A 24374-nucleotide genomic window follows, 5' to 3' on the forward strand; every position below is an offset into this window, starting at 1 on the left:
ATGCGGATTGCACATTTTCTGTTAGTACAATAAACCTCATTTCAATCCAGAAATATTACTCAGTCTATCAGTTATTAGATATATGAAACTGAAACAGCTGTTGCAAAAACCCAAAGTGTTATAAAGAAAAAAGGTTAACATTAATAGGGGTGCCCAAACTTTTTGATATGACTGCATATATATATTATATATATATATATATATATATATATATATATAGCGCCCCTGACCTGGTCAGGCACCACTGAGTACTGCACCCAGTGCTTCCAGGTAATTCCAAAGGCCAGAATGGGGTGTGTACGCACAGACACATAGCAACCAGGCCTCCCACTCTATTAGATGGGACCCTTGGGCAGTCCCTAGGTGGGGCTGGCCTACAATTCTTGTCAAGGGGTGGAGGGGAGGGGCCGGAAGCTAAGTTGCAGTGGCTGTACGGAAAGTAGGAGGAGCGAGCCAGTCTGGGAGCAGTGAGCAGCAGTGGCTAAGAAAAGCAGACGTGCACACACGGTAGTCAGACCCTGCACGTGTGGTAGCTGTTAGTGGGGGAGAACAGTGACCAGAAAGTCAGTCAGAAAGACACCTGAAGAGAGGCAATCGAGTATGGGGACTGCTGGTGACTAAGCACGCACAGGGAACACGTCCCTAGAGCAGACGTCCATTTAGTGATCTGCTGAACCTGTCGGTGAGGGGACTGGAGGTCCCTCGCCAACCATCTAGAGTCCGAACCTCAGCAGCAACAGGGGGACCCATAAGGAGACGAAGTGAGAAGCCATCTCACCTGGTCCACTCTGCCGGCAAATGGTCTAAAAAGGGGAGAAAAGGCAGTAGCGACTTCCCAGGATAGATCCCACGGTACTTCAAGTCAGGGGTTATCCGAAACAAGAAGTACAAGGAAGGTGAGTTAATAGTTACCCTTAGAACGGCCTGAAGGAGTTCCTGGTTCCACCTAGTTGAATCTCAGCATTGCCCGAGCTCCTCACAACAAAACATCCAAAAGTGAGTAAACAAGGTGAAAGACCCTCTGGACTGCAACTGAGTTATTCTGCGACCTGTTGTTCTACACACCCGAACCCTTGGGGCCAGCCTCACTCACATGAGGCCATACCACCCGACTGCAGACCCCATCAGCCCCAGACGCTCGTTAAATCTGCAATGGAGGCCACCCATAACCCTGACCGCAAACCGTGAGTGGCGTCACGACTCCCATGTAAATAAACCTGACATACCTGTTGCCAGTGGTAATCAAGTGGAGCTCCTGTGGCGTCCCAGAAGGTGTAGTGACGTCCCTGAGGCGACCGCTACAGGTGGGCGACAAATTTTCTGGCGTCATGAACAGGATAAGGACTAGACCTGTTCAGACAGGTGACAGTGCGCCTCAGCGATCCGATCGAAAAATTTGAACCGCCGCCATTTTGCTGCTGTTAAAAGCATGCGAAGTTGAAAGCTGCAGCCCGCGCAAAAGAAAAGTAACCGCCCACTAAGAGGAGTGACTGCCCCAGCATGGGAAGAACGCTCTGACAGAGTGACCAGAAAAGATGGGGGCGGATCTGTCCTCGGACTGCGGGGACGTCCCAGTTCAAAGGGAGGAGAACAACCAGAAACTAAACTTAGACTGAGGTGTGACCAGAACCTGGTGAGCAGCGACAGAGAGAAGATGGTGCCTGCAAGAGGTGACCAGGGAGAACCGGGTTGGACCAGGCCCATGACCGCAGAGGAGTTAGAGGAAGAAGTAGGAAGAATTGACGTCGGTATGGTAGAGCGGAGCAGGCAAGAGATAGCCGCTTGGAAGGAGGAGATGATCGTGGCAATCAGAAACCTGCGGTTGTTGGTGCAGCGAGGCCCACCTGGAGGTGACGCCCAGGCTCGACTGGAGTCGTCATCAGCGATGGCGACCCTGATGCAGGAGATCTCCGGCTCAACCCTTGGTGAGTCCCATACTGCCCCTGTTACACCTGGTATGCCAGTAGTTGCGATGCCTGAGGCGATGTCCTGTGTGATGCCTGAAGTGACGTCTGGTGCGATGCCTGATGCGACGTCCCGTGCGACGTCCGGTGCGACGTCCGGTGCGACGCCCGCGGCCAGACCAGACCAGGCCGCAGCGCCTCCTGTCCCAGCCAGACCAGACCAGACCGCAACGCCTCTTGTCCTGGCCAGACTAGACCAGGCCGCAACGCCTCCTGTCACAGTTGCCCGACCAGAGGTAGTCACAGCGCCCCAGTCGCTGACTGAGAAACCGGGTCCCGCGCCCCAATCTGAAGCAGACCCAGTGCTCTTGCAGTTAAAGGGAGACCTGAGTGCATGGTTCCCAGCACACACATGGTGGAGAGATATCTGATCCCTAAGCCACCGTCCAGACGAGAAGTGGTCACAGCACCCTCTCCGCTGGAGAGGGACTCACCATCCTGCCAGGCTGATGAAAGCTCGTCCCCAGAGCTGCTCCTTGCCCCACCAGAGGAGGTTGCAGCACCTTTTGGGTGAAAGGGAGGCCAAGAGGTCTCGCTGCTCATTCCCCAAAGACCGGAATAGGTCATAGCACCCTCCGCCAGGGAGGGAGAAGCGGTCCAGCCGTCATCACAGCTGTTCCCTGACCGAACGGAGGAGGTCGCAGCACCCTCTGCGAGAGAGGGAGGCCATGAGGTCGCGCTGCTGTCCCCCCAACGACCGAAGGAGGCTACAGCACCCCCTGCCAGGGAGGAAGACCTGGTTGCATACAATCCAAGCATGTATGTGACCTGGTTGAGAGAAAAAAAAAAAGGGGTTTTCAGCTCACCAGTTTGTTGTAAATTCAGCTAGATGAAAGCTCCTGGACAGTGCTCAGTAGAACAAGGGAGGCTGCAGACAATCAAAGTAAGGAGGTGCTCCGGCACAAAACGTCCATACAGACAGAAATTGTTAGAGATTAAAAAAACATCTTTAATTCCTAATAGATAAAAAACATGGTGAGGATAAAATTTCCTATGATTGATGCGTTTCAGACGCTGGGTCTTTAGTCATAATCAAAAGGAATTAAAGATGTTTTCTCTAACAATTTCTGTCTGCATGGACGTTTTGTGCCGGAACACCTCCTTGACTTCCGGTATCGGGCGGTAAGTAAATGTTTACCGCGATCGCGCTTATAATGGCGCTGTCACATATTGACAGCGCCATATAAGGGGTTAAACGGCACGAGCAGATAACGATTCTGCTCGTGCCTAGCAGGCACACATCTCAGCTGTAAAAATCAGCTGAGATGTGTGCCGATCGCAGCATGATGCTGCCGGCAGACCGCGGGCAATAACATTATGACCGCAAGGACGTAATTTTACGGCCCGTGGTCGTTAAGGGGTTAAGGTGCAGAAACCTGTCCACAAAAGCTGCTGTACCCATGTCTTGTCAATTTCTGGAACCTGTAACATTTTTTATTTTATATCGATGGAGCTGTATGAGGGGTTTTTTTTGTGTGGCACACTGTAATTTACTAGTTTGTGAATCACTTTTTATTGCATTTTTAGGGTGCTTATGGTCACCAATAAAGCACATACTTTTGTCATTTGATATTTTTTTCTCTTTATGGCTTTTATTAAGATTCTCTTTTGATACATCAGAGTTTTACAGACTTACAGTCATATGAAAAAGTTTGCGCACCCCTATTAATGTTAACCTTTTTTCTTTATAACAATTTGGGTTTTTGCAACAGCTATTTCAGTTTCATATATCTAATAACTGATGGACAGTAATATTTCTGGATTGAAATGAGGTTTATTGTACTAACAGAAAATGTGCAATCTGCATTTAAACAAAAATTGACAGGTGCAAAAGTATGGGCACCCTTATCAATTTCTTGATTTGAACACTCCTAACTATTTTTTACTGACTTACTAAAGCACTAAATTGATTTTCTAACCTCATTGAGCTTTGAACTTCATAGGCAGTTGTATGCAATCATGGGAAAAGGTATTTAACCCCTTCACCCCCGGCCACTAAAACACCCTAATGACCGGGCCATTTTTTGCAATTCTGACCAGTGTGACTTTGACAGGTTATAACTCTGGAACGCTTCAACGGATCCTGGCGATTCTGACATTGTTTTTTCGTGAGATATTGTACTTCATGTCAGTGGTAAAGTTAGGCCGATATTTTTTGCGTTTATTTGTGAACATTTTGGAAATTTTGCGAAAATTTTGAAAATTTCGCAATTTTCAAACTTTGCAAATTTATGCCCATAAATCTGAGTGATATGTCACACAAAATAGTTACTAAATAACATTACCCACGTGTCTACTTTACATCAGCGCAATTTTCTAACCAAAATTTTTTCGTTAGGAAGTTAGAAGGGGTCAAAGTTCATCAGCAATTTCTCATTTTTCCAACAAAATTTACAAAATAATTTTTTTAGGGACCACGTCACATTTGAAGTGACTTTGAGAGGCCTAGGTGACAGAAAATACCCAAAAGTGACCCCATTCTAAAAACTGCACCCCTCACTCTGCTCAAAACCACATCCAAGAAGTTTATTAACCCTTTAGGTGCTTCACAGGAACTAAAGCAATGTGGAAGGAAAAAATGAAAATTTTACTTTTTAACAAAAATGTTACTTTACCCATAACATTTTCATTTTCACAAGGGAGAAAAGAGAAAGTGCACCAAACAATGTATTGTGCATTTTCTCCTGAGTACGCTGATACCCCATATGTGGTAAAAATCAATTGTTTGGGTGCATGGCAGAGGTCGCACACACACACAATTACTCCTGCTACTCAGAGGGATTACCAGGTATTAGGCATCTGTTTAGACAGTCCCTTGGTTAGGCAAAGGTTGGTGAGAAGGCGGTATAAATCACCATTATGGGAGGGGCAGGATAGGGGTGTAGGCTTTTGGCCTTGTGAATATATTGTTCTGTTCTTTTTGTTTTTTGCATATTTTTTTTGTTTTGGTACAGTAAAACAATCATTTATCAACCAACTGCCTAGAGTCCTTTTCCTGGTGTGTGGTTTTGCTGTATACTGGGGAGCCCACCCTGTACACGACTTAAATTCTGATGCTTTAAAAAACTGACATCTCCAGTGAACCAGCTATAAGCTTAGCGCTGCTTTACCTGCGCTGCTTTACCTGTGATTGCTGGTCCTGTAAGTGTTATCATGATCCGTCTGCTCCTGTGCCCCCGTGTCCTGTCTGTGTTCCATCCCCTGGTCATCCCTCCATTCCTCTGTCCCCTCTCCTACCTCCCCACTCAGTTGCTTCCTCTGGTACTGACCTCGGCCTGACCTCGACCCCGCTTCTGCTCTTTCCTCCGGTCCTCCTTCTGCCCGTACTGTGCTTGACCTGGCCTGCCTAACCATTCCTAGCACGCCCCGCTGCTCGGCTCCCCAGCTGTGCTGTGAGGCAGTGTATGAGCACACACTGTATCCACTTCCTGGTTCTTGTTGCTCCGTGTAGTGTCTTCTGCTGCAGAGCTCTGGCTCCCTCTGGTGGCAGCTTGACACAGATGTCCAGCAGTGTCATCAGCTCAAAACTGCCAACAACTAGTAACACCCATCTACTTTTTGGAGAAATCGTTTGGTCTTCATGGATGAACAGCAGCCAAAAAAAACCTTTTCGAAATGGAAACAAAGCAAAGAAACTTAGCTATGCACAAAACATAGGAAGTGGGGTACAGGAAAATGGCAGCAGGGGCTCTGGACTGATGAGAGTCAAAATGTGACATATTGGTTGTTGTAATAAAAGCAGTTTGCTCTCTGAAGAGCTGGAGAGTGGCACAATAATGTTTGCATGTAACAAAGAAAAATGATGGCGCGTCCTTGCAAGTTTGTGGCTGTGCTTAAGCAAATAGAGTTGGGTATGTAATGGGGATTAATGGTGTTCCCAATGCTGAGAAATACAGGCAGATACTTATCCAACATGTAATACAATCAGGGAGGCGTATAATTGGCTCCCAAATTAATCTGCAGCCGGACAACGACTCCAAACATACAGTCAATGTTATTAAAAGAATACTGCAAGTGACAATTTTGTTTCTAGAGAGCTCTGATCTCAACATCATTCAGTCTCTCTGCGATTACATGAAAAGACAGAAGGATTTCAACAAGCCTCATACATAGAAGATTTGTGGTTAGTTAGCCAAGATGTTTGTAATGTCTCGGCCAAATTCCTTCAAAAACTGTGCAAGTGACAAGTGTACCTAGAGGAAATAATACTGTTTTGGAGGCAAAGGGCGGTCACACCAAATTTTGATACGATTTTGATTTCCCCTTACTTTGCATTTTGTTAATTACGGTAATAAAAAAATAACCAGTAACACATCTATTTTTTAAAGCATTCTTGCTTTTCACATTTTTTTTCCATACCTGCCTAAATTGTTTGCACTGTACTAAATATGTTCAAAGCAGTGGCTCACATAGACAATGAAGACCCCTGTTCAAGAACTGTATATTGGCCCCTCATATCCCATAGCTCATCATAAAACACCTAATAATTTCTTTCTAACAATAAAACAGTAATTGTGAAATATGAAGCTTAGTTTATGTACTTCTGTGGGATTAATTGATGATAGAAAACTACTTTAAAGACGACATTGGACCACATAACACATTGAGCTGCTGTGCCGCAGCACGGGCTACACAGGGGTGGGGAACCTTTTTACTGCCGGGGGCCATTTGGAATTTCCTACTAACCTTTGGGGGCCGCTTAACATTAGCAACTTGAAAAATAACCCTGCTATATTTGGTCAAACTATTAATTAACTCACCACTACTGTGGAGGCAGGAGCTGCTTCACTTTGGTGCGGCTGTGATGTTCAGTGATAGTGATCATTTTGTTTCTCACAGCTGCTTTTCCAGGTTTGTCTCGGTCTGAAGATGCTGGGGGCATATACTGTACATCACAGGAGGGGCTGGGGTGCATAAATTACAGGAGACACTGGGAGTACACATCACAGAAGGGGCTGGGCATATACATCACAGGAGGGGCTGGGGCATATACATCACAGGAGGGGCTGGGGCATATACATCACAGGAGGGGCTGGGGCATATACATCACAGGAGGGGCTGGGGCATATACATCACAGGAGGGGCTTCGGCATATACATCACAGGAGGGGCTTCGGCATATACATCACAGGAGGGGCTGGGGCATATACATCACTAGATGGGACAAGGACAGCACTAGGTGGCAGCACGGACTGCACTAGGTGGCAGCACGGACTGCACTAGGTGGCAGCACGGACTGCACTAGGTGGCAGCACGGACTGCACTAGGTGGCAGCACGGACTGCACTAGGTGGCAGCACGGACTGCACTAGGTGGCAGCACGGACTGCACTAGGAGGTAGCACGGACTGCACTAGGTGGCAGCACGGACTGCACTAGGTGGCAGCACGGACTGCACTAGGTGGCAGCACGGACTGCACTAGGTGGCAGCACGGACTGCACTAGGTGGCAGCACGGACTGCACTAGGTGGCAGCAAGGACTGCACTAGGTGGCAAGGACTGCACTAGGAGGCAGCACGGACTGCACTAGGAGGCAGCACGGATTGCACTAGGAGGCATCACTAGGGAGACACAGACAGGACTGGGGAAGCATAGACATCACCAAAAGGGCACGGACTGGGGGGCATAGACAGCAGTGGGAGGGTACAGAGCACTGGGGAGTACACAGTACTGAGGGGTGGCATACAACACTGGGGAGCACAGACAGCATAAAGGGGGCACAGACAGCACTGACTGTGGCATGGACAGCACTGGTGGCAGCATGGACAGCATTAGATGGTGCAGACAGCACTGGGGGAGCATAGACATCACCCAGGGGGTGCAGACAGCACTAGGGGGGCATGGAAAGCAGTGGGGGGGTTATACAGCTCTGAGGGGGTACACAGTGCTGGGGGGTACACACTGTACTAGGGGGTACACACTTTACTAGGGGGTTCACAGCACTGTGGTGTATACAGCATTAGGGGGTACACACTGTACTAGCAGGTACATGGCACTGCGGGGTACACAGCACTGCAGGGTACACTGTACTGGGGGGGTACACAACACTGTACTAGGGTGGAGACACTGTACTAGGGGGTACACAGCACTGGGGTGTATATAGCATTAGGGGGTACACACAGCATTAGGGGGTACACACTGTACTAGTAGGTACACAGCACTGGGGGATATACACAGCACTGGGGGTACACACTGTACTGGGGGGTACACACAGCACGAGGGGGTACACAGCACTGAGCAAGGGGGGGCAGCGATGAGTTGAGCACTCACAGTACTGGGGTGGGGGAGGAGTCACAGAGCACAGCACAGGTCCAGAAGGCTGGTAAATCTGCTGCAGCTCTTCTGTGACTTATCGCAGCGTGCTGCTTACCTCGCCCACCAGAGCATACTAGCACAGGCCGGGGTTAAGCCTAGAATGTATGGGCTGCAGTTATGTCCTGAAAGTCAGGATCTGGATAGAGCCCGTACATTCTAGCATCTACCCTCAGGGCATCAGGCAGTGGGATTTAAAGGGCCAGCAGCCGGGAAAAGAGCTGCTGCTGCCAGAGCACAGCAGTCACCGGGAATGTGCCTGGGGGCCGCATAAAAAGTTGTCATGGGCCGCATACAGCCCACGGGCCGGAGGTTCCCCACCCCTGGGCTACAACAATTGCCCCTTTTTTTGAAGGTTATGGCTTAATTTGACTTTTTATAATATCTACTATTACAATACAGAAGCAAGGTGACAGGAATCTATTTTTTATTCAATTTTATTTTAATTTATGCAGCTCAATCTAATGTTGAATAAATTAATATTTATATTAATTAGAATATTGATTCACTATTCTGAGTGCTTTGGTGCATCTATAACAGTGGCAGCTCCAGTCAGGCCATGAAAAGACTCAGTTGCACCTCCACCAAACTATGTAGACGGCAGTGGTACTTGCAGTCTGAGTGCGTTTTTCTGCTGTGGATGCTGGCATCTTCTGGCATCACCAGTCATATCTCATCCAAGAGTTTACAAGCTATAACATGCAAAATAAAGAGGCACACGGCACCGAGGACCAGTAGGAATCATTTATGATTAAGGACGATGAGGGTGACTACTCCAGGGATAATGGTACTGTCTGCTAGATTAGAGACATTTGAGGGTACGTATTAGAAATTAGTGTTTAGGGGGTGTGGCCTGCATGCTGAAGGCAATGGCTGCTTAAGAGGGAAGCTCTGTGCTGTGGCTGTACAAACTGGCTCAAAGCTGCTTCAAATCGCTGAGAACTCTCCTCTGAAACAGTGAGTAATCCCCCCTGCACAGTATGCCAAAGGGTAGACCCCGGAAATCTGGCCCCCGGCCAAGCTTACTGACTTTTATCCCAGGGATAGGGGATCCCCCTCTCCTCAGAAGATGTCTGCTGCTGCAGTGTCTCCCTTACACCAGGAAGAGACAGGGGGGGAAGCAGTGTCACAGGCACTCCTCTCACAGAGGAAAGGCTGCAAGCCATGCTCAGTTCTCTGAAGTCATCACTGCAGGAGGATTTCAGGGATCTTAAGAACATGATTAAAGAAGTTAAGGAGGAAATCAAATCACTGGGGGACCGTACAGACCATGTGGAGTCTAAAATGGCCGAACTTGCTCAGTCACACAATGATCTGATTGATGCTAACACAGCGTTGGAGGAGGAGGTGGGAATACTGAAAAACAAGCTTGGGGATCTGGAAGACAGATCCAGAAGGAACAATCTTAAAATTAGGGGCATTCCTGTGTCAGTAGCTGATAAAGAGCTGCCAGATTTCTTTCACAAGTTTCTCCAACTTCTGCTCCTAGAACACACAGAAAGAGATCTCATAGTGGATAGAATTCATAGAATCCCTAAACCTAAAGGTATCGACCCCACTCTGCCCAGGGACACGCTGGCACGACTGCATTTTTATAAAACAAAGGAAGCAATGCTCCAGATACTGAGGGATAACCCTATCCTCCCAGATGAATGTAATGATTTAAAGGTGTTCCCGGACCTGTCTGCTGCAACTCTGGCAAAAAGAAGAGAATTTTCCCAGTTCTCCAGAATCCTGAGGGAGCATGACATACACTATAAATGGGGATTCCCGGTGAAATTTATTATCTTCAGGGATTCTAAAACACATGTATGCCAGTCCCCTCCTCAACTGAGCAAACTACTTGAGTCCTGGGGATTACCCCTTACAATGCACTCAGACTCACGCCAGGATCAGGGGGATGCTCAGAAGAAAAAGATCAATCCTGAGTGGGAACCAGCTTGAGGGAGTCTCGCCAGCCGCAGGCGCGTGTAGCTCTCATGTGACTTGTGATGTCACTTAAGCCCTCTGTTGTTCTCGCCTATGGCGAGCAAGTACTTCCCAGCTGTCCGGTAAGGATGAAGCTGAAGTATTCAAGTTTTTTTGTTTTTGTTGTTTTTTCCCTCCACCCGTGCACCGTCCCTAACTGGTCCTTCTTGCCTGCCTCTGCCTGCCCTATGCCTCTCAGTCGGCCTGCCTGGAAACATCGTCCTTTCTGGGATCCACCATGAGTATTAAGTTTCTGTCTCTCAATGTGAAGGGTCTCAATTCTCAAAAAGATCCATGCTGTGGAGAGAAGTTATAGCATCCAAATGTGATATAGCATGTATTCAAGAAACTCACCTTCTTACTGATGACAATAAAAGGCTACTACATCCAAGATTTCCACATATGTTCTTTGCAAATGACTCTAAAAAAAAAAGGAGGAGTGGCTATCCTGATTAAAAACTCTGTGGCTTTCAAAATGATTGATGTAACCTATGGTGCAGACGGGAGATATATTATTCTAAAGTGCCTCCTGAATGGGCTTTTGTATACCTTGGCATCGATTTACGCTCCAAACTCATCTCAACTAACTTTTGCCCGGACATTTTTCCAGATGTTTAGGAGCACTGCACAGGGGTCAGAGATAATCTGCGGTGACTTTAACACTCCAGTTTTCCGATCTATGGACTGCTCGGCGGGGTCCGCTAAGTCAGGAAAGGAACTGAAACAGTTGGTCGCGGAGTTTCATCTACATGACATATGGAGATACCTTCATGCATCGGAAAGGGACTATACTTTCTTTTCCCCAAGGCATCGGTCGTACAGCAGGATCGACTTCTTCTTGACGGATAGTAAGACTGTTCACAAGTGTACGGGTGCTGAAGTGGGTCTGATAACATGGTCGGATCATGCTCCGATAACTTTGGTTGTACAGGACTCTACTAGTGGATTTATGGTGCCTCAGTGGAGACTTAATACTAGTTTACTGAACCAAAAGAACGTTCAGGAGGAGGTTGTGGCAGGCCTGTTGGAATACTTTGGACATAATGACAATGGGGAGGTCTCTGACGAGACCTTATGGGCTGCACACAAATCAGTTATTAGAGGGCAGTTTTTAAAAACTGCATCATTCTTGAAAAAGCAAAGAGAAGCAGAAATTAAAGAAATTATAGCCCATATTCAACACTTAGAAACTATTAACAAGGCCTCCCCGTCGTCTACACTGTCCAAGGAAATTCTTACTTGCAGGTTTCAACTGCGATCCCTCCTGTTGTATAGATATGAACATAATCTTAAAAAGAGTAAATCAACTTTTTATGCGATGGGGGATAGAACCAGCACCTTACTAGCTAGAAGAACAAAAACACGGGAAATTAAATCTAAAATTGAATTTTTGAAGGGCCCCGACGGATCACTTATAAGGCACCCTAATGGGATAGCAGACGCCTTTGCCAAGTATTATACTGCCCTGTACAATTTAAGGGATGACCCGCAAACCCCTCAGCCAACACCGGAAAAAATTCAGGAGTTTTTGGACGGTCTGGAATTGCCTCGGGTCTCAGACCGGCAATTAGAATCTTTAAATCTTCCCTTTACTATACAGGAAATTTTGGACACCATTAGAGCTTCTAAACGAAACTCAGCCCCAGGCCCGGATGGGCTTCCCTATGAATATTATCAGCAATTTGCCTCTATTCTAGCCCCTTTTTTACTAAAAACCTTTAATTTGTGGCAAATGGCCGGGACTATTTCCTCAGAGAACCTAGAAGCAGTTATCACTACACTACCCAAACCGGGGAAAACGGCAGATACCCCTGGGAATTTCAGACCAATTTCATTGCTCAACTGTGATTTAAAAATGTACTCAAAAATGGTAGCCACCAGACTCCATAAAATAATCCCCTCCTTGGTAGCCCCGGATCAGGTGGGTTTTGTGGTGGGCAGGCAATCCAAAGATGGCACCAGGCGGATGCTGGATTTAATTGGGGTGATGGAGAAGTCGGGTGTCCCTGGTGTATTCTTGTCACTCGATTCCGAAAAGGCCTTTGATAGGGTGCACTGGGAATATCTGGAAAGAGTGCTTATGAAATTTGGTTTTGAAGGAAGAATTAAGTCATCTGTTTTGGCCTTGTACTCTCACCCAAATGCTTCAGTTCTAGCCTCGGGTTTTCGCTCATTAAAATTTTCTATAACCAATGGCACCCGCCAGGGGTGCCCGCTGTCCCCTATTGTTTTTGCTCTGGTGGTGGAACCTCTGGCGGAGGAAATTAGGGTGAACCCGAACATAACTGGTATAAGGGTAGGGGAGCATGAACATAAATTGGGTCTATATGCGGATGATGTAATAATATCATGTACTAACCTTGAATATTCCTTTCCAGCAGTGATGTCCACCCTGTCGACCTTTTCTGAGGTGTCTTATTACAAATTGAATGCCACTAAGTCCTTAGTACTACCATTTAATGTACCCGCAAGGTCCAGAAGGATTTTGGAGGCAGCTTTTCCTTTCCAGTGGTGCGAAGACAGTATCCCTTATCTAGGTATCCGTTTGACACCAACCCATTCCCTCATCAGATCCAATCTCGATCACCTACTCAAAAACTTGGGTCAGGCTCTAGGCAGGTATGAGAAGTTGTCGCTATCTTGGATGGCGAGAATTCAATCCTTTAAGATGACGTTCCTTCCTAAGCTGCTGTATATGTTTAGGTGTCTCCCTCTTGAAATTCCATATAGATATTTGATAAAACTGCAGTCGATGACCAATAAGTTTATTTGGGGTAATAAAAGAGCTAGAGTTGCTAGTAAGATTATGCATCTGCCATATGGAATGGGAGGTCTGGGTACGCCTAATGTGATGGCCTATTATAAAGCTTCTCTTCTAGAATCACTCAAAGAATGGTGGAACACGGAGAGCTCCCATAGGTGGGTTCAACTTGAGAACTCTCTTACAGACCAGGGTTCGACGAGGAAACTGATGGAGGTGGAATATCTAAAACGTACTAGGTCCACCCTGTGTCTCCCTACTATGACAGCATCGATAGCCATATGGCGCAGTGAGATGATCCCTAAGATCCAGGTCTCGCTGTCAGAAATTTCGCTCAGAGCAATAGAATCCCACATTCCGTATACAAATTTGAGTAGATGGGAAGCAGCGGGTTTTGGAGTTTTGGCAGACTTTTACGATGGTGCAGAGATTAGGCCCTTCAACGATACACTTCGGGAGCACCCCTCCCTAAAGGGGTGTTTTTATCAACACCTGCAGATTCGCCATTTTCTAAGCACAAAATTCCCCCCGGGATCAAACCCGACCTTACCCACTGTTAAGGCACTATTGTTTAAAAAACTAATGAGGCAACCGGGAATCTCTTTAACCTACAAATGGTTGAACAACCCCTCTGACGAGCAAAAGCTCCCATACATGACTAAATGGGAATCAGATTTAGGCATTAACACCTCCCCCTCGGCGTGGCATACTGCGACGCAGTGGGTGCAAAGATCCTCAAAATGCATTAACCATTTGGAACAGCTGAAAAAGGTGCATCTACGTTGGTACCGTACGCCGGCAAAATTGGTGCATTACATTCCCAACTACTCACCGCTCTGTTGGAAGGGCTGCCTCCAGAGGGGATCACTGGGACACTGTTGGTGGCACTGTCCGAGGGTCCAACCTTTTTGGATAGCAGTTTTCAGACTCATTAGTGAAATAACAGGTGTGCACACCAACCCCAACCCAGGGCTGGCAGTTTTGAATTTGGGCATAGACTCGTACCCGCAGAATTTTAGGGGACTGATTGTGCAAATTCTAATAGCTGCCAGACAGTGTCTGAGCCATTCGTGGAAGGCCACTGAAGCTCCCTCTGGAGCCGAGTTATATAGTAGGATCGACCAACAATGCCAATATGAATACTGCCTTGCCCACTCCCTAAAACAAAAAACTAGAATTCTTACAATATGGGAACCCTGGCTGTCATCCAGCCATGCAACACCTATTACACGACTATTCCCCGGGCAAAGAGCACCTAGTTGAGATAGAGCCGATGGAATTATAGCCCTGGCTCGGCTAGCCAGGGGGCTAAAGAATTGAGACCCTGACTGAGGCAGCAGTTTATGAGAGAAATCTAGGAGGAGTTGATGGCCCCGGCTGGTGGACTGGGGTTGGTAATGCAGGCAGGCATCTAACCCTGTACCCCTACTACCCGCCCCCCCACTTACCCCCCAACCCTACCTTCTTCCCCTCCCCCTTTGTTCTTGTTCCCCCTTACTTGAATGAAGTCCCCATCTTTCCTCCCCTCTCCTCCCTCCCCATGTTGTTCTGTGGTTAAAGTGTAAGGCAGAGGAATTGTAACTGGATTGTCTCGGAGTATATTAATGTATGGAGCCCTCATGTGCGGGCAGTTGACAATTGTTCTCTTAAATTACCAAGTATAATTTTGTATCTGCCGTGTTTTCAATAAAAACTAATTGGATTAAAAAAAAAAAAAAGAAATTAGTGTTTAGATAAATATTTATTTAACACCAACACATTCCACAGAACAATACAGAGATTTTCATCACTCACATTGGTCCTCACAATCAAAATTACATCAGTATGTCTGGGACTATTATAAAACAACTTGTTTATGTTCTGATATTAGAGAAATTTTGGACACAATTTAACTACTTTTATATTTGGATCAGTGAAGCTTATTCTTCACTATTACAATATTAGTGTGGAGGAAGTGGGCATCACCAAAATACACTGCAAAGTAAAGAATCATAGCAATACGAAAGAGAAAAAGAAACTATGCTTGAACAAGCTCATCCCAAAAATGTAATATTTATATTCTGTAATGCAAAAAAACACCAGCTACAGACAAATTAAAACATGCATAAAACCATTGCGCCACAAAAAGAACCGTCTAAGCTCAAATTATGACTAGAGACTCCATCACAGGAGATATCAGTAAATATATAACTGTTAGGCAAACATGTGACCAATAAATGCAAAAAATGACAAGAAAAAAATATATATTTCATTTTTTTCCCTGTGAGGGACAAATAAATCTCCACACGTTTCGCTGAAATTCAGGTTCCTCAGGGAGTCTCAATTTAACTATTTCTATGTTTGGATCAGTGAAGCCTGTAATTATTCTTTCCTACATTACCACTTGTTCCTATCTTAGGAGCTGAATTCTCTGCGCACACAATGTGGAAGGTTGTTTGGCTACGATTGGATCAGCATTCCTCTGGTCTACACTCAGGTACCTTCACTATTACATTTCTGTTACATCAGTCTTTAAACGGATTGTCCAGTAAAATCAAGTCCTCGCCTATACTATTGACAGGTGATAACTTAAAGATCGGTGGAAGTCCGACTACTGGGACCAGCGCTAATCAGCCGAATAGATACCTTATACTGTCCGTTTTTAAAATTCAGTGACAGGTTGGATGTCTGATCTTTGCTCCATACATTCTCTATGGGGCTGTTGGAAAAACTCCAGCACAGTGCTCTGTAGCCTTATAAAGAATGAATACAGAAAAGGTCAAGTATGGACAAAAGTTATGGATGGATAAAAGTCCAGCGGTCAGACCCCCTCAAATAAGTTATCACCAACTTTTAGATACATGATACAGTAACTTTTTTCCCTGTATGACCTCTTTAATTCTGCAAATTTCATCTATTTTTCCAGTTGTAGTATTGCACTGTTTCTTGATGTATGCAGCCCCCATTTTTAATCCAATAACTACCATTTTAAAGGAAATCTATTTTCTGCTACCCAATGTGAGAGCAGCATGATGTAGAGGCAGAGACCCTGATTCCAGTGATATTTATGACTGAGCTCTATCACTCACGTGGGAATGGACAAACCAGGAGAGAGGTGAACCCTGCAAGCCACAGGTACTTATTTAGACTAGGAGGAGCCCTACATCTGACCCTGATTTGCACCTGCTTGACAGCGGAGGCTGACACCCTAAAATTACACAATGAAGCCGCCACTCAATGTCGACTGACCCTAAGTGTCCTTAATGTGTCTTCACCTATAAACAAAGTGTAACACAAAACAACAATAACGATAATGATAAAGGAAGTGCACACAAACAGAAGGTGAGAGACAGCTAAAAATGTGTTCACACAGTCATACAGATAAAATGAAGGAAAAGAGAAGAAACCCAAAAGACTATGGAATACATGGAAACCTCCCCAAATCAAAAGAAATTGAGTAGGGAAAAACATCTGAGAAGGGAATCCCACAAACAAACAGCAGGGAAAAGCAAAAGCAATAACTCATCAGGAATCCTTATTTGAGGAGGTGGGAATCCAGACAACCATCCATTTAGGAATATAGCCAGCAGGGAAGACTGGTGAAAGGTGAGTATAAATAGCCCCAACAAGCATATGAAAATGAGAACACCTGACTAAATGCAAACCAAAGGAGAAAAAAAATAGAGAAAAGAACCATCAGCAGTGGGACAGAAACCGACCAAGTTGTGGCTCAGCAGGAAAGGGAAGTGACCACACAGCAAAAGGTCACCAGATCAAGTCCCGAGGCATGACAGATGTGTCACTTACTGGGTTGTCTGCTGCAGTTTTGATAAACATTATATCTGCTGCAGATCTTCTAGGTCTCTGAATGCTGAACTCTGCGTAACCTGCCCATACCACTGATTGACAGTGTGACGCCCTGACACAACAGGTAGTCACAGAAAGAGTTAATCCTCCTTGGTACCACCTGATCCCACATCGGTGCAGTGAGGCAGCCGCACCCTCCCCCCAGTGTAGCAACTGAAAAGAACAGGAGGGGAGGAGTTGAGGGTCAGTCGGAGAAGGGAGTGAGAGGAGAGCAGACAGGGGTTGTAGCTCCTGGGCTGCTGGGAAAGTGAAGAAAGGTGAAAGCCGAGTTCTAGGAGCTGAAGTGGAGAGTAGGCTCAGGGGAACCCGTGGTGGACCGGGGCAGGGTAGTGGCCCGCCGATAGAGTGTACGGGAATCCGGACTTGTGCAGAGAAAGGACTTCCTCCGTCCGAAACCAAGGAAGAAAAGGTGACTGTCAGCTGGAGTGCAGGAGAGAGAGGACCCTGCTTCTTGTACCGGGTGTGGGATCCGAACACCCCCGCACCAAAGGCCTACGGACACTGGCAATTTCTGGTTAAGTACTGGTCTCTGAGTATTTTTTCCATCTGTGTTTACTGACCCTCCACATCAATACAGCCTCATCCAGCACCACGACTACCAACTGCAAGTGCTCTACTTCCTGCCTCCTAAAGACTGCTCCCTGCAACCTCTCACATTACCCTGGGCCCCGGGACTACATCTCTCCTACCTGTGGAGGGGATACTACCTTGCTGCCCCGATCCATCAGCCCCGGGTACCCCATATACCGTCAGCGGCGGTGCCATCTATCATCACCGCGTCCAACGGGTGGCGTCACGGACATTCTACAACCAATCCCGTATAAATACGTCCCCCTTTTATTCGGAGTGTCCACGCGACCCCTGGGTCCGGAGAAGCCCTCGAGCCGCACCATAGATACGGATCCGAGCAGCACCGGCTGCTGGCACGGGGGCGGCACAACAGCTTTCCGAGTACACTGTGTATAGGTAGAAATCTTCCAATCAGTGGTTGGGGCAGAGTTATACAGAGCTCATGAATATGGAGGACTTCATGACAGCAGGTTTACTAGTCCTCTAGTGATAATCTCGAGCTGCTAAAAGTGATTTTAGCAGAACTACACCATGCAGCCTAGTAAGAGACACATAACTGGAATCAGGGTCTCTGTGACTACATTATGATGCTCTCAGATTATATGACAGATACCCTTTCATTTTCCTACATATTCATTTAATGTTAATTTTTTCTCTCTTCTCCTCAGGTGGTCACAGTGGCTGTATACAGTTTTTTTCTGGCTTGCCTCATTGGCCGTCAGTTCCTGGATCCACAGAGGGGCTACCCTGGCCATGACCTAGACCTCTATGTCCCAGTGTTTACCCTTTTACAATTCTTTTTCTATGCTGGATGGTTAAAGGTAAGTCTTTTGCACTCTGCACTGTATGCAACAAACAAAAAATTACCTTAATGCATTTCACTTTTATTAATGTATTAAATGACTATAATCAGCCTTGTATATCCTCCAGGTGGCTGAGCAGTTAATAAATCCTTTTGGACAAGATGATGATGACTTTGAGACCAACTGGTTAATTGATAGAAATTTCCAGGTAAAAATGGAACAATAGCTAAGATGAGTCTATTGTAAAAAATCAGTGGACCGAAAACATAAAATGTACTCTGAGCACTCACACATATTTACATACAATGCATAGGAACACTGCGTTAAAGGTAAATGTCAGTAGGATCAACCCTCCAAAGCTGTCTATGAAGGCATGTAGGTCATAGAAAGCTGAATAAAAATATACCTTGATGGAAATCTGTGATCTGTTATTTTATTCCAGAGAAATCCCCCTTTTTCTTAATATGTAAATTAGTCGTTAAGATCTATTGGCCGCACAGAGAATCTGCCTCCAGAGATTAATTTACCTGAAAAGGGGAGCTACCAGTGTGAGACATGTAGATCAAGAGAGAAGACTGTCAGTCACTACATGTCTCACACTAGTAATGTTACAATAAGCTCTGGAGGCAGATTCTCAGGGAGATCTACAGTATGTCCGACCCATAGATCGTAACAATTAATTAACATATTAAGAAGAACGTGGATTTCTCTGTAATAAGACATCAGATTGCAGATCACAAGGTATTAGTTTTTCAGCTTCCTATGACCTACATGCCCATATAAACGGCTTAAGAGGGTTGATCCTCCTGACAGATTCCCTTTAAAGTTTTATACAAAATAGTATTCAATAAGTAGATGAGGCAAACGTGTTGTACCCTATGGCAAAGGAAGGATATCTTTTCAATTTTTGGTAGAAATGCAAAGAGTATATACCCTGTAACCTATCAGATTTTATAGTAGACCCATAATTTACTAATCCAGTCATGACAATATCTTGATAATACAATGCTCTCCCCAATCAGGTGTCTCTTCTAGCAGTTGATGAAATGCACCAAAATGTTCCTCCACTGGAAAAAGATATATATTGGAATGATTCAGATGCTCAGCCTCCGTACACTGCGTCTACAGTGGAAACTCGAAGGCCATCATTCATGGGTTCTGCTTTCGATATAAGGTATATAGCTCCACAAGATATAGGATATAGCTCCACAAGAATTAAAAACCTAAATTTAGTTAACTCCTTTGCCCTGAAACCTGTTTTCACCTTCCTGACCAGGCCAATTTGTTTCAATTGTGATCAGTGTCACTTTATTACCTAATAACTAATGATCCCGGAATTGATCGTGGATATCTGGCCGGACGCTGGTCCCCATATAAGTCTATGGGGACCAGAATTCGACAATTTAAAATGGTGGTAGAAAGGATAGGGAAATTAGAGCAGGCGTGTTATACTTACCGAGTCTCCATGTGGCTCTAATGCTACTTCTGGAGCTGCTCATTATCTTCCATACAAATTCACTGCTTTTCCCAATTTCTTACGTGCGGTCTTCCCAATTTTGATACCCAGCCATGATAATACCCGACAGCTGGGACCTGGTATACTCAGGTTTGGAAGGCCCATGATTATTGGACCCCCCAGCCTAAAAATAGCAGCCAGCAGCCGTCCAGTATTGTTGCATCTGTCGCGGGCAGAGGAGGGGACGCCGCGCTCTCCCACTGCTCGGGTCCGGCCGCCGCTGCTGCGGCTTGCTGCTGCTCGGTGGCTCTAACGATGGGCCGGATCCCGGGGACTCGAGCGGCGCTCCTCGCCCGTGAGTGAAAGGGGATTGGTTTTTGGGATTGTTTATTGTCCGTGACGCCACCCACAGTTGTGGTGATTTTTGATAGCACCACCGCTGCTCTGTATGGGGATCCCGGGAGCGGTGACAGGGAGCAGCAAAGTTGTTAGTTCTTCCCTCCGTGGGTAGGGGATGGTTGTCTCGGGGCCCTGGGATGAGGTGGAGGATTTTGGGATGGCAGGGCCGGTGCAGGGCTTGGGGAGGTGCAGGGTCGCGGGGGGGCAGCGCTGTGCCTCACGGCACGGTGGTACTCACTCAGCCTGAGACGATGACACAGTTCTCGGTAAAACACACGGCTGGAAAGACGGTTCCCACGGACGGCTGCTGTTGCTTTTCCCCGGTAGTTAACGGTGACTGTCTCTTTTCCTGCACCTAAGTTCACTGTTGGTAGCGATGGATTCCCACCGGTAACCCGCTCCCTGACTTGGATATGGACCGGAGGAGCCCCTCTTTGCCCGCAGGCGCTGGCCCTGAGAAACTGGTGCCTTGGCGGTGGCGGTGTCTCTCTCATACGGTTGGACTGTTGCCTTTAATCGGGACTTAGTTGTTTGGAGACCCAGGAGGTCCCCTTCACTGATGGATTTGGCAAATTCACGGCGACTCCTAGCCTTGCCGGGATCCGAAAGGCCCCTGCCACTGGTGCTGGCTTCTCCTTGTGTACCGGTCCGGTACCGCCGGGCCACCACCCGTCCGCGGTCCTTACGGCAACTCCGATCAGCCTCCACTGCAGATGGTCACCGCCGTCTGCTAACCTTGCTGTCTCGATCCGGGGCACACACCCGGACCAACTTCAGGCTTTTAGCTGTCATTTTTCCTTCTTTTTCCACTTTCACCTCACAACTACTCTCTCTCCTCTCCAAAACTAAACTGCCTGTTTTTTCCGCCTCCAGGACTGTGAACTCCTTGGTGGGTGGAGACCAACCGCCTGGCTCCACCCCTGGTGTGGACATCAGCCCCTGGAGGAAGGCAACAAGGATTTCAGGTCTAGCTCAGATGTACCTAACCGGGGTGTAGGGTGTGGTGATGTCATTACCTGTGACCCCTGGCTTGCCCAGGGCGTCACACATCCATTAGGTGTGAAAGTCCCGGAACTTTACTTGGCTCTTTCCAATTCCCTTGGTGCGGTGGCAATCGGGGTAATAAAGGGTTAATGGCAGCCTACAGCTGTCACTAACCCCTAGATTAGTAGTTGGAAGCGTCTATGAAACCCTCCCAATTATTAATCTGTAAGTGGAAAAAAAATAAACCCAAACACCAAAAAAATCTTTTATGTGAAATAAAAAAAAATAAAAAAACACCCTCTTTCACCCCTCTATTAACCCCCAAAACACCCATGTCCGACGTAATCCACACGAGGTCTCAGGACGATTCCAGCTCTGCTACATCTGAAATGACAGAGCGTGGTCATAGAACATGACTGCCGACTGTGAGCTTCAGGCAGAGATTGAGCCACGCGATGAGCGGTGATGTCACTCCTGTTATTTGTGGTCACAGCTAGAGGGTTTACACAGTCCTCCACCTGTGATCGCAAGTAACCTCACCTGAGGTCACTCAGTTCAATGAGTTCACCTGAGGTCAGGTTACCTGCAGTGATAGGTAGCATTGCAGAATGCAACCATACAATTATCAAGCTATATGATGAATTCCAGTATTTTACAGGTCAAGTTATTGTTTTATTTTTATCTTCCAGTTTGCAAAAGGAAGATTTGGAGTTTCCTCCTCTTGAACAGATAAATGAGAATGAAGAGGCCAATCACTCTACCCCATTGATTGGACCACTTGGGCGTCTACTGGGAGTCCATTCTCCAAGTCCACCTCGTTCTAACTCACGACTGAGCTTGTTAATGAGAAGGAGCGGGATACCACCAGCACTCCCACATTTTACACACCGAGACATGGGAAACAGGGGTGGAGAGGCCCTCCGTGATCTAAATGTATTCATGTCTACCCCTTTTTATGAAAGACCAGGATTTTATAGTGCTCCTCAGACACCACTTAATGGAGGTCCAGCATACTGTCCACGATTTCCCGCTCATGGAACTCCTAACCTTTGTCAAACACAAAGAAGCAAGAAGATAGGGACATCTAATGAAACTTCAGATGAGACAACCAGCGTATCTCCTGGATCTAAGGAGTGCTTTGTGTGGCCACCGGGAAGTATGGAGGAACAGGAGGAGGCCATTATCAATAGTCTGGAAAGAAGTCCCTCATTGAGAACAACTGACCAACCTGTGCAGAGTCCTATACAGATGCCTAGAAGATTACTCCGAGCCCACCGCTTATCTGCATTACTGCAAGAAACCCAGTCTCTGGCTTCACCTGATGCTTTGCATACCCCAGGGCACAAGGCGTCACATCCTATTTTTTCATTCTCTCCTATGAACTCCCCAAATTTGCAAAGGGCAACTTCCAAAATCTCTCATGGGCAGCCAGATGTAAACTATGAAGGAGGAACTAAAGAACAGAATGCATCTCAGTTTCCTTCTCCAAAAGATTCTGGCATAAGTCTAACCGAGGGAGACTTTACACAACTTATGGAAGTAATCATGGAGGCTGGGGAGCCGTGTCAGCAAGAGGACAAGAGTGGTTAATAAAAAAAATGAATATTGACTGAATAATAAAGACAAAAAAGTAGTAGATGCATAAAATGTAGATTCAGGCTGTGATTCCATTAGGCAGAAAACGTTCTCCTGCCAGTCATATGCCATGTAATCATTTCATCAGTATTGACTTCCTATGAAAGCCTTTAAAGGGTTATTCCCATCTCGAAGATGCTGTCCAAATATGTAGTAGGTGTAATAATAAGATTAGCAAATACCTCCAAATAGAAACATAGTATAGTTCTCCTGATATACAAATGTCTCTTACCTCATGTGTAGGGCATTGCTGCTTGAGTATCCATGGTTATGACCATGAGCAACTAACTGTCAACATATGAGTCGTCATAACCATGGATACCTAATCTGCAATGCCCTGCACATGAGGTAAGAAACACGACTAATCAGGAGAATTATACTGCACTTCTAATTGGAGGTATTTGCTAATTTTATTATGCCTACTACATATTGGGTCAGTATCTGGGAATAACCCTTTAAGCCTTTAACATTCAAAAGGTGCAAGGAACATCATTGTAAAAAATCTGTTACATTTATAGTTTTTATTTTTTTTTTACTAAAGAAACAATTATAGCTTCACTGTCATCAGAAATTACCTAATAATAACATAGCAGATTGATGTGAGCAAACAAATGATGTTGGTTATAGACCAAGATGTTGTCTGTTTCCATATCCTCAGAGCCTGGACAGAGTTATTCCCATCTCAGCCATGAAAGAGTAAGATTGGAAGAGCACTTAAAAGGAATCTATCTGCAGGTTTTTGCTATCTAATCTGAGAACAGCATAACGTACCGTATTTTTCGGACTATAAGACGCACCGGACCATAAGACGCCCCCTGGTTTTAGAGAAGGAAAATAGGAAAATAAAATTTTAAGCAAAAAATGTGATCATGACACACTGTTATGGGGGCAAAGATCTGCTGCTGACATTGTTGTGGGGGTACCACACCACTCTCCACACACATCAGCGAGCCGGCAGACAGGAGGACATCGTGATGCTGCAGGGAATGGTGAATGGTGGTGAGTATCCCGTACTTATTCACTGCCCCCTGCGCTGATGATGGTGCACGGGGGCAGTAAATACAGCCACACATGATCACTCCAGGCTGTAGTTGCCAGGGGTGATCACGCGGGCCGGCTCTTTAGTATGTGCACCCCCCGCCCATCATCCCGCCCATCTTTCAGCGCCGGCTTCAGGGCTGAGAGATGATGGGCGGGATGATGGGTGTGCATATGAAATGAGTGGGCCCACGTGGTCAGTGTAGCCCTGCTACAGCCTGGTCGTGCCGCCGATGACCCGTTCCACTATCACTGCACCCGCCTTCACCCGCTACACCACCACTGCACCGCAGCCATCGGACTATAAGACACCCCACAAAATTTTGGGGAAAAAAGTGCATCTTATAGTTCGAAAAATACGGTAGGTGCAGAGAGTTTTATTCCAGGGATGTGTCACTTGCTCAGAAGCTTGCTGTACTTTAAATACAATCCGTGTTTTTATCAGCAAGCGATTATTACTGTAGGACTAGGTGTCTTGTGGCAGCCAGTCCAGTTAAAATGTGTAACCTTACCCCCACCACTGATTGGCAGCTTGCTAACAAATGTACAGTGTACGCAGGAACATGCCAATCAGAGGTGTGGGTGTAGTTATACACAGCTCATCATTCATAGCACTGCTACAACTGGGGCAGAGAAAACTG

At 46.3% G+C, this 24374-nt stretch overlaps 1 protein-coding gene across 1 annotated transcript; it reads left to right on the forward strand.

Annotated features, from left to right (window-relative positions):
- Positions 1–1702: 1702 nt before the first annotated feature.
- On the forward strand, positions 1703–22862 carry LOC142254358 (uncharacterized). The gene is made up of 6 exons (XM_075325403.1): positions 1703–1925; positions 3565–3614; positions 18087–18239; positions 18349–18429; positions 19244–19395; positions 21750–22862. Exons 1-6 carry the CDS (start codon positions 1703–1705, stop codon positions 22648–22650), a joined length of 1560 nt encoding a protein of 519 aa, XP_075181518.1. The 3' UTR covers positions 22651–22862.
- The last annotated feature ends 1512 nt before the right edge of the window (positions 22863–24374 follow it).

The sequence above is a fragment of the Anomaloglossus baeobatrachus genome, chromosome 10, assembly GCF_048569485.1.
Source record: "Anomaloglossus baeobatrachus isolate aAnoBae1 chromosome 10, aAnoBae1.hap1, whole genome shotgun sequence".
NCBI classification, from domain to species: domain Eukaryota; kingdom Metazoa; phylum Chordata; class Amphibia; order Anura; family Aromobatidae; genus Anomaloglossus; species Anomaloglossus baeobatrachus.